The sequence below is a fragment of the Protopterus annectens genome, chromosome 4.part0 (genome assembly GCF_019279795.1).
Source record: "Protopterus annectens isolate FY-2018-M chromosome 4.part0, PAN1.0, whole genome shotgun sequence".
In the NCBI taxonomy this organism is placed as follows: Eukaryota; Metazoa; Chordata; order Ceratodontiformes; family Protopteridae; genus Protopterus; species Protopterus annectens.
This window is the reverse complement of record NC_056733.1, coordinates 1,492,066,609-1,492,085,814: the sequence shown is the minus strand read 5'-3', so window position 1 is coordinate 1,492,085,814 and position 19,206 is coordinate 1,492,066,609. Positions and strand designations below refer to the sequence as shown.

Here is a 19,206-nt window from a genome sequence, read left to right as displayed (position 1 = left end):
TAAGATTGAGCTTGACAAATAAATTAAAAACAGATTGGCTTTGTATCATAGTAGAGTTTGAAATTCTCTAAGCATGAGACTGTCACAAGAAACATTGTTGAGAAATTGAAGACTCCCTGCAGAGGATGAAGAGCCAAAAGGCCAGTCACATTCCATGATCCAAGCTAGATGACATTGCTCAAAATTGAGGGGCTTTATGAGAGCAATTAAAATCTCCTGGAGGAAGGCCATGGAGCTACCTTTATCACATTTAAAACTTGTTGGGGCAGGAAGCTCTAGGCCAATCTGACACATAATATATGCCCTTGGTCTGTCTTAATAGAGGAGAAATAGTACATTCGAAGAAGAATTGGAAGGTGCCCCTGGGAGAAGATAAGGTTTCCACAACCAATCGAAGGAGCATCCACTTGAAGAGTTGTGTGATGTAGTTTGTGGAATACTTGTTGCCGAGGCACTGCAGAGCTGAAAAGAAAAATGACAGTGGTCTTTTTCTCCTCTGAAACCTGGAGTTCTGTTTGCCTATGAGGCACCTTGTTCTTATGTTAAGATCCGAAGCTTTCATTGCTATCTGTGCCTGATTTGTTTGTTCTGGCTGCTTTGAAACGCTGCAGAGTACTTGGCAGTTTACAATTTGGTTTAGCCTCCCTGCAAGGGGCAAGAAATTCCTTCTTGAATTGCCATCTGCCTGAAGGCTCTGTGATTATGCACACTGTTGTTGACTTTTAGTTGTCTCCATAGTTGATCATACTTGCCATCTATCAAGTAACTCTGCAAACTGGATCACATGCAATGTCAGAGTTAGTTGTCGTAGAATCCCATAGGCATCTTGTGTTGTCATTGCTTGCAGAGTCTTGGCCTGACTTCTTGTTACCCTGAAGCATTTTCATTACCTCCTGAGCGTTGTCCTGTCTTATGAGAGTTAGTATGTCTTGGAAGTGGTCCCTTGAAAGCCATTATTGCTGAGCCCACCACATTGAGTCTCTATTGAATCATTTGCATTATTTCCAGCCATTTGTCCAAATTCCTTTTTGAGATACCATTGGATGCCTTCCCCATAGTTTGTCTGGCAAGGCCACTGTGGTAATACAAGGGACCATGCAGAATAGAAGCAAAGATACTCCTTGTGACATTCCTCACGTTTGAAAGGAAGTCCTTTTCTGAGGCAATACATGATCTTTTGAAGTATCGGACTCAAAGGCAGTTAACAGCCCTGTCATCCATCTCACACCCAGACCTTCTCATAAATGTAGAGGGTACTGTCTTCCAAGTCTGCATTACATGGACCTAGAAGTACAGAACTTTCCTTGCACTGCTATCAGACTGATAGGATAGGTGATGCTGTATAATAAGGATGAGCCAGAGCTCAGAAAAGAGGACTGCCATCTGGATTGGAAGGAAGAGTACGCTGACGTGTGATAGCTATCCAATCCACTGAACTTTATTTATACTATAGAATACTTAGAGCAGTAGAATACCCTGAATTATTCAGATAAAAATAAGAGGTCTTCTGACTTTCGGAGAGATTTATCCAGCAGTGTAGGTAAAGTCCTGAGCTGTAAGTCCTCCTTGCCCGTAATTCTTACCACTGGATGTTGGACCCCAAGCAAGTAACAAAGACGTGATAAGCCAAACATCTTGAACTTGGGAATGTGAGAAAAAAAGTAGAGGAAAGATAAAGATGCGCGGCAACTTAGCTTTTCCCCTTCATGGTAACTAGGAACGAGACTGTCATAAAATCCTAGGCCCCTTTCTGCCCAGGCCTGGTGGCTTGGTGAAAGAGTTCTGACTGGCAAGCCTTAGCTGCTTCTGAAAAGGTCTGATGTCTTGATCCAAATTGGTCTTGAGGTGCATTGACCAGAAAGTGAATGGTAATAAAATCTCTCTGAGAGTGGAAATGAGACAGGAACTGGCTAATGTCTTCCCAGACAAATATTTGGGATAAAGTTGCTAAGGAAGGTCTTAGAAAGGAATCCTCTGGCGTTGAGCAGCTGCCAGAGCTAGAAAACTGAGGTGGAAATAAAATCTGTAACCGTGGTGAAGAACCTTGAGCCTCCCCCTTCCCTGTCAGTAACCTGTGTTCTTTTGCTCTTTGAAGGAGGGACCTTCCACAACCCTACTTCTCACCGAAGAATCTCTAGAAACCTTGCTTTAAGGTGGATGGGTCTGCCCACGATGTCCACGAACTTACTGAAACTCTGCCAAACTCTTTAACAGATTGAACTACACAGTTGGCTTTAAGAACCTTCAGCCCCACCTCTTCTCTGACACCATCCAAACAACATCCCAGCTGGATAAGGCCACCATGTAAGCAACTCAACATGCTCAGCATCAACAGCTGCCCAAAGAAAGCAACCACCTTTGCGCCGGCATGGCATTTGTGCTCCATTGCACCTTAAGGGCAGCCAAACAACAGATCCACACAACACCATCAGCATTGCAATCAAAGAATACCATGAACCATGCAACCATGACACAAATCCCTCAAACTTCAAGTTAAAATAAGAACGCCAAAGCATCCAAAACCGGTGAAAATTGTGAGCTGTTATTCAAAGCGTAAAAGAAACAATGCCCTTTGCCTTCAACGCCTCACGGGAAGAGTTTTTCTTTCATCTTTACACACCTTTCCCCAAACACAGCCCTGCCTTTCTTTATAACAGAAGGAGCCATAATTTTATTTAGATCCCTTTAAGACCTTTAGGATAAGTTCATGGGCTTTCCTGGAAAAGAATAAGATATACTTCCAAATTGGACCAATCTATTTGCACATTACCAGGAGGCTATCAGCAAGAACACCTCAGGAAGCAAAACCTTCAGGGTAAGGGAAGCCTTTTCAAAATGGGAGGAATGAACTTTAAGGAAGGAGCCAATGCAAAAGGCAGCATAGAAAATATTATTCCTGCTTAAGGAATCCAGGAGAAGAGAGATAAGCTGCAAAACCCTCTCCCTCTCAAATGGAGAAGCTGTCAGGAGGATCAGGAGGAGGAGCATCAGAGATGAGAATAAGTAGGACCACTGCAGAACTCCACTCTGAAGCTCCTGAAGACTCAGTTTCACTGCAAACCCGCGATAAACCTGCAAACCTTGTTCCACCAGGCCTCTCTTATCAGGCGGGGCTAGGGAAAGAATACATAGTTTTACATCCAGAACAGACGTTCCATGCACCCAATTTTAGGCAGGTCTGCATAGAAGACTGGGAAACCCTCCTGAATGTGTAGGAGACAGCTCTCAGAGAGAGTGGAAGAGAGAGAAGGGAGAAGCTGGACTGAAGAAGGGGAAGAGGGAAGAACCCAAGGAGCCTCTCCTGGAAGCCCTCCCTAGTAGCTGTTACCCCTAGAACCTCCTCCTATAAAGCCCTCACCTCATGGAAACTCCTGGCAAAACCTCTGGCTCCACTGAGGCACCTTGGAAACTCCCGATTTCCGTCCTCTGGCCGGTTCATCAACCCTAGGCTTCACTGCTTTGTTTTGCTTGACGGCGCTGGCGCTGGAGCATCATTACGCATTTGCAACGCATCCCAAACAAAACACTACACCATGTACAGTCTAACCTCCTCTTACTTACTTGCGCTTGTTAATAGCTCTCTTTTGTTAAACAACAAACAACGCCGTGCTTCCGGCCTAACCACAAACGTCAAGGTATGGTGTTAAACAAGGTATGGTGTATGTTGGTGTCAAGAAAAATACAGTATTTCACTTTTGACATCATCGGTAAAATACTGGCAAGAAAAAAAAAAAATGTTCCTAAGGTAATTTAGCCAACTCTGTTTTAGCCAACTCTCCGGGGTTCTGAATTTATTTCAGAAATACAACTCAAACGCCAACCTGCTTTGCATCGACCACCATGCAAAAAGACTGAGGATATGACGCCGGTCATGCGCATTAGTACTTGACGCATTGACGCCGCGTCTCCCGCGCCCTGACCTGTCGCCAGCCTTATACTATCATATTCGGGCCTGACTGGGACGGACTATACCCAATAGTAAGGACTGCAGCAATGGAAAACGAAGAACATCAGCACTCAACATAGACTTAAGGCTAGATGAAGCTTGCAGTGAAGGCTGATCAAGTTTTATGACTCATCACCTGATGTTCTTGCACTGCTCTAGTGCCAAGTTAACCTAACATGTGTTGTTAATGGATGAAGAACTGGCATCAGCTTTGTATGTGACATATAAAAGATTTCCATCTGTGTACAGCTATAAGGCAGCACCCGATAAAAAATCAGGACAAAGGAGGAATAAATAGTGTAAGGCTCTTTGTACTGCTCTGTACCTTTACTGCTAACTTTGGAGGTGGTGGTGGTGGTCTTCTTGGAGGACTGCATCTTGGTGTTCCAGAACTTGTAGGTAGAATGTCTGACGAAGTTCCTGGCCTTGGTGAGATGTTTCCCAGTTTGCTTTCTGCTTGGAGAGTAGCATTTGTTGTAGGTTTCAATAATGGTGTATTATGAGTCTGGAAAGCCTGTGCAAAAATGTAAAACGATTTTAAATGCTGAAAATCTATTAATTTGAAAAACAGTAAGACCGTATATCCCCCCCATTCTCATACCACATCATATAACTGTAAGTGAAAAGTGTACACTCCAAATACATGATGAATTCAAGTTGTAGCCATATTTTAAATTAGGTATCTTGATGTTTTTCATATGAACTCTGAACTCTTCAACTTAAAATGTTTATTTTCTACATTTTGTGATCAGATAACTTTGCCATATTCCAAAAATGCATCTTTCAAATGTAGCCTGAAACTGCATATGCTTACTGTACTCAGAAACTGCATTTCATTTGTGCTTCAAAATTATAATTCATTGCTACAATGAGATTTTGTCCATACAGCAAACCAAATTTTGGATCAATGCCAAACATCACAAGCAAGATCAATATATTTAATAACACAGGGAAATTAATATTGCTGTACCACAAACATTGAGGTTAACTATAAAAGAAAAATGTTCCCTGGCAGGAAAAGGCCCCCTTGAAACCCTTAATTTAAGTATATTTACTTCATGGACTCGCAACTATGGAGAAATGGCAAACACCACAGAAATGAAAAAAATGGTCCTGCTCTGCTCTGCATCTTTAGCTCTGATGTTAAAATCAAAGTGCTCAAACCTCATGAGTAACTTAAAAAAGAGAAGCTTAAACATCCTGATCTTGAGCCCTCAGTTCCTCTAAACATAAGGCACAAAACCAAACCATCCAAGACACTCACTACACCAAAACTCATGGTTAAACCGACACTCCACAGCATCAAGGTTTCTGGTTTGATATTTATAATGTCAGAGAGAGTGTGAATCCAATCAAACACATAATTCCTAAATTTGTATGCACAGACCTTTCAAAATGTTTAAGATGCATTTTAAAATAGCTTACATCACTAGATTTTAATGTACTTTGCCCATGGAAATTATCTAAATGTCATCAGATCTAAATTAGTGTCCTTATTATTTTTAAATGTTTGCAACAAAGGTGGCTCTGTGGTGCAGTGGTTAGTGTTGCTGCCTCAAGGTACCAAGGTTTGTTGTTCATTTCTGGCCTTGGTTAATGTTGTCCTGCATCTGCATGATCCTCTAAATGATCCATTTTCTTCCCAACTCCATAGACATGCCAATTCCACTTTTATTTTTATTTTTAAATAAATTTTCTTTCATCATTTTTATAAATCTAAGGCACACATTGCTTTCTTTCAAGAAACTTACATACAAAGTGCTGAAGGATAAAGATTAATAAAAAGTGTATGAATGCTATTGTAGCCACATGTCCTTTTACAAATAAATGTGATACAGTCAACATAATTAAGAAGTCTTTTTAAGCTAAAACAATTGTCTCAAATCTAAGTAGCCATGACAAATGTTGATATAGTATATGTGGATAAAAGATCTGATAAACATTTAGTAATGCTCGATCTCTTCAATCCAGGCTAACTGTATCAATTCAAGTTAAAATTTGCTATCTAATTTTAAAAATCACTATTTTACCATTGGAGCGACTGGGATACAGTAGTAGACCCATATAAGCATAGATCAAATCAAAACCCTAGAATAGTAATGCCTCAGACACAATTTCCATCCTCCAAACAGAACACAACCTTGTTGGACCAATAAGATGTCTAAATCTTTTTTCTTTTAAACAAGAAATCTAAATCTTTTTTTCTTTTAAACCAGAAACATCTTTATTAAACTATCACTAATGACATAAGCAACCATGCATTTATATAAATGAAAACAACCTATGCTGACATATTTTAGTTGCAAACATTATACATCACTTATAATATATTCACTTATTGTCAGTCAAACATTACATAGCTCATTCAAATCCTGCCTTCTTTTAAACCTCCTTCTTCCTCCAAAACATTATTCTATTATTTCTCCTTAAAGCTTGCTACTAGATCAAGCCAAGGGCTTTAATTCAGTCATTCCACTATATAAGGGTAAGAAAAAGCATATCAACTTTTCTCATATCATGGTCTTTTGCCAAGAGTTTTCTTCTTTTCTTGCATTGCAGTGCCTACAGTTCTTAAAATTGTACAAGGAGAAAGAAAGAGAAGAAAAAAAAAATCAGGGGCGCCTGTTTACTTTAGTATCCCTATTAGACTCAAAAACAACTGAGAAAGTTTTACTTTGTAGCATGCAGGTTATGTTATTCATTATAAAATACTACTGTCAAGAACAAAATTCTGTTTTATTTACAGTTAACTCTTTCCTTCCTCCTCCCTTCTCCTAAATGTTATTCCAAACATTGACATGAAATACGACATATGCTTTGGAATCCACTACATGTTTAACAAAGTCAAAGAAGTCCAATATTTCCAGGTTTTCTTGTTCTGTCATGTTTCACAAATATAATCAGTGCTTTTAATCAAACATCTATTTGTCAATTTCCGAAAAGCTGGTTTTCTTCCTATTGATCTCCACCTCCCAAATCCAGTCTCTGCTTCATTTGCAATGTACTCCCTGTTCTTCTAATCAACTCTCATGCTTTTTCCTGTCTCTCAAGCATTTTCCTTTGAAACATTGGAAAAGGTTTCAGTGGCACAATCTCTTTATGGGCTTTATTACCAGAAGAACAAGAAGCAGAATCTCCTTCTGTTTGACAGCTCACTTTTTGTTGGACAAACATTTGTATTTCCTCCTTAGCATGTTCTGCATCAAAAAATGATTTTGAGGCTCCAAGAAAGAATATTCTGAAAATAGCTGGATACAGCAGCTCAAATCTCACACCTGCTTGTCGACATTCCTTGATTAGTGGAATACATGTACTTCTCTTTTGCCTGGTGTACACTGAGTAATCATTCTCCACAAACACTCTACTGTCACCCACTTTTAGTACGTTTTCCTTCTGCCACAGTTTTATTGGAATCAACTCTTTCTGGTAAGATTGCAACCATACTATTAAAGGTCTAGGTTGCTTTCTCATGGCCAGACTTGGAGCATACCACAATGTGCTCTTTCAATAAAAAAAAATCCTACACTAGGATTACGTTACCCGCAAACATAGCTAATTTACACTTTTTGTAATATTGTCAACTAAACTGAATCTAACTGTGGGTATATACTTCATTCCTTTAGCAAATAATGTGAAATGTGCTTCTTGAATATTAACATTTTTTTTGCAGTTGTTATAAAAACTTTTTATTTGACAGTATAAAGAAAAGAAGCTGTTAGATTATTTTTTATTCAGAATTATTTATTTATTTATTGTTAATAAATGTTATTAATATTATGTGCATAAGAGTTAGATTATTATTAGATTAATTATATATTAGGATATATTAGTACTGATACATTGTATTTATACATGTAACAACATAATGAAATATTGATGCATTGGCACTTTAAATGTAAGTAATTGTATTTTTGGTGCCAAAAAGGTTTTAAAAGGAAGTGTATTATATGTTAAACTTATTCTGATGAAGTCTGTATTTACAGATGAAAGCGCTTAATGTGTCAAGTTTTACGATTTGGTTTTACTATATTGTGAAAGCTTTGTTATTAAAACGTTTTATTAGGTTCGAGTCGGGTTCACTCGCTGCATTATTAGAGCATCATTTAGACGGTGGGTGCCGTCTAAACAGTTCATTATTTAAGGTGTTGTTTTGGTTTTCATTCAATATGTGAGTTCCTGCATTAAAATTTAACTCCCTTTATTTATTTAATATTCAATCAAACCTTCTTTTTCACTGCCTCTTCCTTGGTTTCTTGGTCTTCTTTACCTTTCTCTAGAAAAAAAACAAGTTATAATTGCAAATGGGAGATAGCTTGGCTAACCTAAGAAAGTAACAAAGGAACTCAGTGGGGCTACACAAGGTAATGCAAAAGAGTGCATTTTTATAGAACCTTACAAAGTCCATATTACAGAACTTTGTAATGTCTATGAATGTGCAAAGGCTCATATAAGCAATGCAGCTTATGTCTTCTTCATCTACAGAATAGCATTTGAATTTATAAAGTATCTGATGACAGATGCCAGCAGCCTATTCACATCATATTATTGCACTTTATATGCAGCAAAGCGAAATGTGATTTTACAGTGAGAATATGTAAGTAGCCGGCTGTATATTTATTGTATTTCAGTTACTGTGTTTGTGTTTCACACATAAGAACACTATGAAAATTTACATGAAGCTAAATTCTGGAAAATTAGCTTTACTGTATAGTTTTACTTTTTTATGGAAAATGTTTTTAATTTTGGAGTGATTAAGTATCATTTTTCTGCATTTTCTTGCTGCTTTTAGCTAATTTCGACTAAAACGCCATTTTTCTAGAGTTTCTGTGATTTAAAAAGTTTGTTTCAGCTACATATTGTACTTATTTTACTGCCTGAATGTTAACAAAGATGTTTTTGTGTTTAAATTACCCGTTTAACTGTTGTCGGCTACACACTCAAGTGTGATAGCCATTTCTGTGCATTTAAAGTGTTTTTTGATTGTATCTGCTTTATTTTCTGAAAAAAAAAAAACAAAAATATATACTTGTTTTCCCGCCTTTCTAAGCTAGTTTAGTCCAGTTTTCAGATTAGTGCTGAATTCAGGGCTGTGTTACACGTTTCTGTGTTTGCCCATACCTTACTTGGATAGAAGGAAGTTTCTCTGTTCACTGTGAGAGAAGGAGCTTTGAGCAGCCTATCTGTCCCTGGAGGAGTGGTTTCAGCCCAGAAATTAGTAGTTTATTGGCCATTTTGGGCTAATTTCTATCTCTTTCATTTCCCTGCTATAAAACCCGCATTTGCAAGGTTTTTGTGCTAGTATACAGCTCAGTAAGCTCCTGCCTTGTGCCCTGCAGAGTTCTACAGCAGCAGAGAGACAAAAGAAAGACTTTGGAGTGATTAAGTATCATTTTTCTGCATTTTCTTGTTGCCTTTAGCTAATTCCGCCTAAAACGCCAATTTTCTAGAGTTTCTGTGATTTAAAAAGTTTGTTTCAGCTACATATTGTACTTATTTTACTGCCTGCACTTTAACAAAGTCATTTTTGTGTTTAAATTACCTGTTTAACTGTTGTAGGCTAAACACTCAAGTGTGATAGCCATTTCTGTGCATTTAAAGTGTGTTTTTTTTTTTATTGTATCTGCTTTATTTTCTGAAAAAAACAAAAAATATACTTGTTTTCCCACCTTTCTAAGCTAGTTTAATCCAGTTTTCAGGTTAGTGCTGAATTCGGGGCTGTGTTACAAGTTTCTGTGTTTGCCCATACCTTACTTGGATAGAAGGAAGTTTCTCTGTTCACTGTGAGAGAGGGAGCTTTGAGCAGCCTATCTGTCCCTGGAGGAGTGGTTTCAGCACAGTAATTAAGTAGTTTATTGGCCATTTTGGGCTAATTTCTATCTCTTTCATTTCCCTGCTATAAAAACCCACATTTGAGTGTTTTTTGCACGCCGGGCAGCACTGGTTAGCTAAAGTATAACTATTCCCCGCTCCACAAAGTCTACTCTTCAATTTTTCGCTTGGAACTAGACAAACTTTAAACTTAAGCACTCAAATCATTCACTTCTCATCCCTGCACTTTCCCAAAACTCATAGCAAGCACTAATAAACCTTAGCACTAGACCCCTCCCTATACTGTAGAGAAGGACAAGGCTCTCTATTCGACCTTACCAGCCAATCAGTAAAACAGTTCACTGTACCTATCCAGGAATGTCCAAAGGGCAGTTTCAGGTGTACTCTCCAGTCCAACTGGTGAATCTGGGCATTTTGAGGCAATGTTACAATTGCCTCATGTACACAGACAACCCTCTCCTTCTTCCACCAAACACTAATACATGCGAGAGATGCAATTATACAGCCAAACTGGAGGCTAAGCTCTCTCAACTCAAGACTGGACCAGGCAGTCAAGAGGAGAAGGGAATTACTTGCATCACACCACCAGTCTCACATAGACCTATGAAACCAGCACTGGAAAAAAACACACATAAATACACAAAAACATACTCGGAGGCTATAAATAAAAATCTGCAAAAGCAACAGAGACCTCCAAAGCAGACATCCAAGCAACCTCCACCCCCCCCAACACAAACCATGAAACACATACTTCACAAAACCAGTGTGCCACACAATCACAGCCCTTAAGGCAAAATAACATACCCAACACACTAGTAATAGGTGACTCTATAGTCAGACACACTGTCGTCCCACTCACTAGGCTGAACAAGGAGAAGGTTACTGTTAGTTGCCTGTCAGGTGCCAGGCTCCGCCACATAACACAAGCACTCAGGTCACTCCAGAACAAGTACAAATATGACTCTGTCATTGTCCATGTTGGTGTGAATGACCTGAGCCGTACCTCCCTGGACTACATGAAAAGAGACATGGAGGAGCTCTCTGATCACATAGCCCAGGCTGGTATGACCCTGATGCTGAGTAGCATCCTGCCCTCACCAAGAATGATACCATGGTATAGAGAAAAAATTATTAATTTTAACAATTGGCTAAGCTTCTGGTGTCATTCAAAGGGGATCCAGTGTCTGTCAGCCTGGGATGACATGCTCGACAAGCCATGCAGCTTTGCTAGAGACGGCTTGCACCTGTCACCCTTAGGCTTTTGAATATTGGCCAAGGCTCTTGCCACCCCCAGAGTGCCTTTTTTATGCAAGGCTCAAAAGACAAACCCACCACCGTAAATAGCACAAGTAACAAAAAACTGAGGGTAATGCTGCTCAATGCCAGAAATCTAAACCTCAAAATGCACGCACTAGAGGCACTCCTCAGTATAGAGAAAATTGATATATGTGCAGTAACAGAAACCTGGCTTAAGGCTCCAGAGAGCACCCCAGCACTACCAGGCTTCAACTCATACTATACAGTTCGGCCACAAAACCCGGACCGAAATACAAAAGGCGGGTGAGTATCCATATTCATCAAGGATACCCACACCACCAGGTTAGTGGCACAACACGATGCTTCAGAGATCATCCACGTGCAACTAACAATGGGCAAAACTGCCATTCAAATTATAGCTTGCTACAGATCACCCACCATGTCCCAGGACCCCACTCTGCATTCCTGGAAACACTGGAAAACATAAAGGTCCTTCCAAACACCCTGATATTGGGTGATTTCAATTATCCAAACATTAACTGGGTGAACTACTCATGTACGAACTCCCTGGTCCAACATTTCCTAGAATTTATAAACTTAAATGCCCTGGATCAACTGGTTAACACCCCTACCAGAGGTGACAACATATTTGACCTGGTCATCACCAACATGGGTTCCACACTGGAGGTCAACCCCTTGCTGGTTAGATCTGACCATAAACTAATCACTCTGGATATCCACATTCCTCCACCACCCCCGGTCAAAGAAACCACCGTGAAAAACTTTTCAAAAGCAAACTTCATGTTACTTAAGACCGAGGTGGGAAGTTTCAAAGCCCCCACGCTAAAGGATAACGATGTCTAAGCTGCAAAATCCTTTACTAATGCACTCTACAGCCTCCTACAAGAATGCATGGATCGTGCTATCCCAAACAAAACCAAGGCTCACTCCTCCAAAAAAAGGAAACCAGTCTGGTGGACCCCTGCCATAAACAAGCTATACAATAGATGAGGAAACTAGTACAGAAAAGAGTAAAATCCCAAGAAGGGAAAACATCGCTGATCAGTATCAGCAAGAAACTACATTCCCTCATAAAATCATCCAAGGCTAGCTTTGAAAGAAAAATTGCCATGGACTCCAAAGATAACCACAAGGCATTCTTTAGCTATGTCAAGAATCTAAGTGGCAATTCTCAGATCTGCTCGGAGTTATTGCAGAATGGCACAAAATACACTGAACTGACTAATATAGCCAACATCCTGGCAGACAGGTTTAGTGCAAACTTCACCCTCCTCTCACCCCCAAAAGGGCCCATAACTCTACCAGAAGAATGTAGTGCCCCTGAAATCACAGACACTCAGATTTAAACAGTCCTTTCCAAAGCCAAAAACACAACATCAATGGGACCGGACGGTGTCCCAGGCTGCATCCTACACGAGCTCAAAGATGAACTAACCCCTCACCTAAACACATTGTTTAAACTCAGCCTCTCCACAGGCTACGTGCCCACAAAGTGGCACACAGCAACGATTATTCCGCTCCACAAAGGTGGAGCCACAATGGACCCCAAGAACTATCGCCCTATAAGCCTGACTAGCTTGGTCTGCAAAGCTATGGAGCACATCATCATGGATCTCATTAACAGAGACATTGGAAACCTCCAAATACTGGACCCAACCCAATTCGGCTTTGTTAAGGGCAGATCATGCCTCCTAAACCTGGTGGACTTCTTTGAGACAGTTACCAGGGCTATAGATGAGGGAAAGGTGGTACACACAGCCTACCTAGCCCTCGCAAAGGCCTTCGACAACATTCCCCACTCAGGTATTATAGACAAGCTCACCAGCCTGAACATAACCCCCTCCATCATGAGATGGGTTGCCAACTGGCTCACGGACAGAACCCACATGGTAAGAGTTGCAGGAGCTAGGTCTGACTCCAATCCGGTTACAAGTGGTGTTCCCCAGGGCTTAGTCCTAGGACCCCTCCTGCTTGGCAAATACTTCTCAGAGGTACAGGCAAGCACAGGAGGACTATGGCGCACCTCACCAAGTTCGCAGATGACTGCAAACTAGGGGCTATAATTGACTCTCCGGCTGACACAGACATCCTCCAAAAGGTTCTCACTGAGACAGATACCTGTTGTCAAAGCCATGGTCTCAAGCTAAATGCCAAAAAGTGCATAATCATCCCCTTTGGAAAAAACAAAGTACCCACAAACTACCACATAGGTGGTAGCCCCCTAAATACGGAAGACATAATAAGGGATCTGGGGACCCAAGTAGATAGTAACCTCTCCTTTGATAATCACATTGCCAAAGTGGTTAGAAAATCCTTCTATGTGGCCCACCTAATCACAAAAGGGTTTGCATCCAGATTGAAAGAGGTCATTGGGCCCCTCTACGCATCACTCATCAGACCCATCATAGAGTACAATGCCCCATTTGGGATGTACCTTACAAGACACCTGCAACAACAGGAAAGACCACAGAAGTTCCTCACCAAGAGGATCACTGGCCTCAAGCAGATGCCCTATGCAGCTCGACTGAAGAAACTCCAGCTGTACTCGGTTGCATACCGCCTACTCAGAGGCGATCTCTGCCTGACATACAAGGCCATGTCCAACCCAGAATTGATGTTCATGCTCCACCTAAAGAAAACCATATCACCTCGAGCCACATGCTCCAGAGATCTAAACCTCACCACAACAATAAATAGGACATGCTGGAGGGATAGATTCCTGTCCCAGAGACTTCCCATGCTCTGGAACAAGATTCCAGTCTACATTAGGCAGAGCTCCTCACTAACCCTCTTCAAGAAAAACCTTGATGAGTGGATGGGAAACAGAAAGTTTACCCCAGGGATCACTTCAATGGGTCTGCTGGACAGAGACACAGGGAACTAATCTAAGGGGGCAGCGAAAGCCAACACATTCCGGCTAGGCTTATAAATGCCTTCGGGCAGATAGCCTAGTACCTACCTTTGAACCTAATTTCATATGATACAAATAATTTTTGCTTAATAATTTCATTATAGTTGTACATATCTGGTTTCCTCCCACATTCCAAAGCCATGCAGTAGGTGGATTGGATATTCTAAACTGGCCGTAGGTGTATGTGAGAGTGAGTGGTACGGATGAACTACCATAGCAGAGCTAGCCACTAGATGGATTAAACCTTGGCTTGAGATGACTGTCACTGTTGAAGTGACACCTTGACCCCATGTGCAAAAATGGGAAAAGGGAGTTGAGGATGATGGATGGATGGATATGAAAGATGTTTAGTTGTTTTTAGAAAGGAGAAATTAGTTTATATTACAGAAAAGAGTCTTTTAGAGACCCAGGTTTTCAACATTTTGGGCTTTTATTTCTAGCCCTGTGACACTTGTCCTCCTAGATGTTGGTATCAAATGGCAGAACTGATTGTAACAGCTATTTTACATGGAGTGCAAGTATTCATTTAAATGGTTAAGCGGATAACTTAATGTAGAATGGATGCAATTTATCACCCTCTTGAATGTAAAATGATTAAAGCATATGACCTGAAGTAAATATTAGAGTTCATATTGTAGTTACTGAGCAGCTCAAAAATTAATGTTGCTGATGATAATAAAACTAAATATGAAATGATAATAAAGACTAAATTTTCTAGGCACCGTTCCCTCTGCTACATTGAGGTCATCTTCTGGCATTCTGTCCTGATATCCTAACTGCTGAAGTAGTAGAAATAAATGAAGAGTTTTTATTTTAGCATTTCCTGATGTTAATATCGGCATGTCCCAAAGCATAGCAGAATTGTTGGCACCAGCCCACAGAGGAAGCCTAGGATTAGAAATAGATCCCTTAGAATTCAGTGAATTATAGCTAGATTTCATCAGATTATGGTACAGCAGTGACCTTTTGTTTAGTAGTAATTGTACTCCCCTTACATTGTCATTGATTAAAATATAAGTTGAACAGCAGATAGTAAATAGTGTGGGAAGATTATTATTATTGACTGAAATTAACAGAAACAGTGAATTAACAGTGAGGATTCCTTATACACTGCACTATTTTATAACATGGCATAGCTCATTCAACTTAGTGATGATAGAACTAACTCATTGTGGTGAAAATTTGTCACATCAAACTGGAAATGACACATTAAAAAGACAAAAAAAAGGAACCAGAATTACCTTCCTTATGCCATCTTTAACTTTGTTTTGGAAGACAGGATTAGAATGGCCATTGGAGGCATTTGGCTCTGAAGTTCCCTCACTGCAGAAAAAGTAATAAGAATTTTAGAACATTATTATGTCTTTTTTTTTTTTTTTGAAAACAGCTGCAGGCAGCATGTGACTAATGATGACACTATGAACGTTTGGTAACAATAACAGTATTAGTCACATTATGCCTATTGTCTTTATTTTATTTTCATTCTACTTTGTTTACCATGGTAGTACACTGACCACAAATGACCATATGCAGTTACTGCCTGGGTGAAATAATTCACAAAAAAAAACACAGCAGAACAGAGAGGCAGTAAGCTGTATATATCAACAACAGAACAAAAAGTAACAATGTATAACAAAATCTGTGCAGCAGCAATTAATAGATGTAGCAACAATTATGAGTGAAATGTACATTTTACATAAATATATTTCAGGTTTACGTTGTGGTGGAAATGCTGTGGAGTAGTGACAGTCAGGGCAAGGGGAGGGTGGGTGAGATGGTACTAAGAAGTGTTAGAAGTTTACAGAGATTAAGGCTAGAGATTGAGGGGCCCTTGTGTGATGTGAAATACTGAGTGGCAATTTCAGTTTGATTGGTGTGGAAGAAATTCTGATTTCAGCTCTGAAGGAGGGGAAGGTGGACTGTAGGTCCTTCACATGGTGATGGTGGTGGGTTTCCCACAGTTTAAAAGCAAAGATGAAGAAAGAGAAGTCGGTACAGTCAAGGAATTGGGGTGGAGGTGGGTGTTTGTTTGGGAGAAGTGTCTGTATTCATGACTTTTATGACTCCATCATGGACAAGGGATGATGAGACGCCAAGGTACAAAGTTAGATATCTGTTTTAACTGTCAACGCCTGACAATACAGGTCTTCAATAATCATTACCTCCTATGGAAGTATTTACAGTGGCTGGGTGGGAGAATAGGAAACATATAGGAAATAGATTTATTGTACTGCGCATGTCATGAATGCAGTTGCTTCTGTAAGCAAACATTTTTTCCAACAGAAGTTGCTGATATGAGAAAATTAACTTTCTATGATCTGCAGCAGTCTCTGAGATGGTTATAATAAAGACTTATATAAAGAAGGAGTTTTGTTCCTACAAAAATGTGCATTGATTTTTATGTATTTACATATTTGTTAACCATGGAGTGTGAAAGCAGTGCCAAGGATTAAATGGTGGAAGTTAAAAAAGGGTGATTGTGAGGTGGAGTTCAGGGAAGAGTTAAGACAGGCACTGGGAGGCAGTGAAGAGTTACCGAACAGTTGGGTAACTACAGCAGAGCTAGTAAGGGAGACTGCTAGAAAGGTGCTTGGTGTGACATCTGGGCAGAGGAAGGAGGACAAGGACACCTGGTGGAATGAGGAAGTACAGGAGAGTATACAGAGGAAGAAGATGAGAAGAAGTGGGATTGTCAAAGAGATGAAGAAAGTAGACATGAGTATAAGGAGATGAGGCGCATGGCAAAGAGAGAGGTGGCAAAGGCTAAGGATAAGGCATATGGAGAGTTGTATGAGAGATTGGACACTAAAGAGGGAGAAAAGGACCTGTACCGATTGGCTAGATAGAGGGACAGAGCTGGGAAAGATGTGCAGTAGGTAAGGGTGATAAAGTATAGTGAGGGAAACATACTCACAAGCATGTTGAGTAGATGGAAAGAGTACTTTGAAGGGCTGATGAATGAAGAAAATGAGAGAGAAGGTTGGATGATGTGGGGATAGTGAATCAGGAAGTGAAACAGATTAGCAAGGAGGAAGTAAGGACAGCTATGAAGAGGATGAAGAATGGAAAGGCTGTTGGCCCAGATGACATACCAGTGGAAGCATGGAGGTGCTTAGGAGAAATGGCAGTGGAATTTTTAACCAGATTGTTTAATGAAATTTTGGAAAGTCAGAGGATGCCTGAGGAGTGTAGAAAAAGTGTTTTGGTACCTATCTTTAAGAATAAGGGTGATGTGCAGAGCTGCAGTAACTACAGAGGGATAAAACTGATCAGTCACAGCTTGAAGTTATGGGAAAGAGTAGTGGAAGCTAGGTTAAGAAGGGAGGTGATGATTAGTGATCAGCAGTATGGTTTCATGCCAGGAAAGAGCACTACAGATGCAATGTTTGCTCTGAGAGTGTTGTTGGAGAAATAGAGAAGGTCAGAAGAAGTTGCATTGTGTCTTTGTGGACTTAGAGAAAGCATGTGATAGGGTGCCTAGAGTGGAGTTGTGGTATTGTATGAGGAAGTCGGGAGTGGCAGAGAAGTATGTAAGAGTGGTACAGGATATGTATGAGGGTAGTGTGACATTGGTGAGGACTGCGGTGGGAGTGACAGATACGTTTAAGGTGGAGGTGGGATTACATCAAGGATCAGCTCTGAGCCCTTTCTTATTTGTAGTGGTGATGGACAGGTTGACAGATGAGATCAGACAGGAGGCCCCGTGACTATGACGTTTGCAGATGACATTGTGATATGTAGTGAGAGTAGGGACCAGGTTGATGAGACCCTGGAGAGGTGGAGATATGCATTAGAGAGGAGAGGGATGAAGGTCAGCAGGGCTAAAACAGAATATATGTGTGTAAATGAGAGGGAGGGTAGAGGAATGGTGAGGATGCAGGGAGTAGAGTTGGTAAAGGTGGATGAGTTTAAGTACTTGGGATCAACAGTTCAGAGTAATGGTGAGTGTGGAAGACAGGTGAAGAAGAGACTACAGGCAGGGTGGAATGGGAGGAGAAGAGTGTCAGGAGTGATTTGTGACAGGCGGGTACCAGTAAGAGTGAAAGGGAAAGTCTACAAGAGGGTAATGAGACCAGCTATGTTATATGGGTTGGAGACGGTGGCATTGACAAAAAGGCAGGAGTCAGAGCTGGATGTGGTAGACTTAAGGATGTTAAGATTTGCAATGGGTGTGACGAGGATGGACAGAATTAGGACTCTTTAAATTAGAGGGTGGACAGGATTAGGAATCAGTATATTAGTGGGTCAGCTCAGGTTGGACGGTTTGGAGACAAAGCAAGAGAGGCAAGATTGCGTTGGTTTGGACATGTGCTGAGGAGGGATGCTGGGTATATTGGGAAAAGGATGCTAAGGATGAAGCTGCAAGGTAAGAGGAAAAGAGGAAGGCCTAAGATAAGGTTTATGGATGTGGTGAGACAGGACATGCAGGCAGTTGGTGTGAAAGAGCAAGATGTAGAGGACAGAAAGAAATGGAAACAGATGATCCTCTGTGGCGATCCCTAACGGGAACAGCAGAAAGAAGAAGATGATGATGATGATGATGCTAACCATGGTAGAACACTGATCTACAAGTATCAATTTCAGGCTTGGAATTGGTGACAATGTTACACAAACAGTAAGAATACACAAAAGTACCAATCAATTGACAATCAAATAGTGGAATCATTAAGTATTACACTATTTTTAATAACTTTTCAATTGGCTCTACGAAGGAATTGTAGTTTGATGTGTTATGTTTCATTAGACTATTGTACCTCTGTCACCTGCAGTAGTTATCCAATCTTATTTGCAAATATTAAATGAGTAGTCTATTTCTGTTGAAGACATCACATTTGTTATAAACACCACTAAACCACGTCCCAAGTTAATGTTTTGTATCGACTGTCTAAAATTTAATGCCATCATGGTCCAGTTTGTAGAAGCAAAATCTCCATGTCTTTGAATGCAAGATTTCTTTCAGTACAAATCCTGTAATGGTTTTAACTGCATTGCAAAGATTCTGTGTTAGGTACTTTGTAGAACCAAGTCATTAATAACTACTAACGGTAACCAGAATTGTTATAATGTTACAGCACCGTTACAGCTTTGAGTCAGCTGTAGCAACTTTAGGACACAGAGCCTATTATTAAATTAAATTAACAAATATCCGGGGATTCAGAAAGAAACCCACTGGTGACAGTAGAAAGAGGTCTGACGAAAGGTGCCTGTTTTGGCTACATGGGGAAGTGTGATTCAGATAAAC

At 40.4% G+C, this 19,206-nt stretch overlaps 1 protein-coding gene across 1 annotated transcript in view; it reads right to left on the bottom strand.

Moving 5' to 3' along the window:
* Positions 1-19,206, bottom strand: part of ADAM19 (ADAM metallopeptidase domain 19) — a 1,509,956-nt gene that overhangs the window by 93,078 nt on the left and 1,397,672 nt on the right. Inside the window, exons 20-21 of the mRNA XM_044069332.1 lie at positions 15,206-15,287; positions 4,272-4,460 (exon numbers count right to left, since the gene is read on the bottom strand). Coding sequence (XP_043925267.1) covers positions 4,272-4,460; positions 15,206-15,287 — 271 coding nt within the window. The remainder of the gene's footprint in view (positions 1-4,271; positions 4,461-15,205; positions 15,288-19,206) is intronic.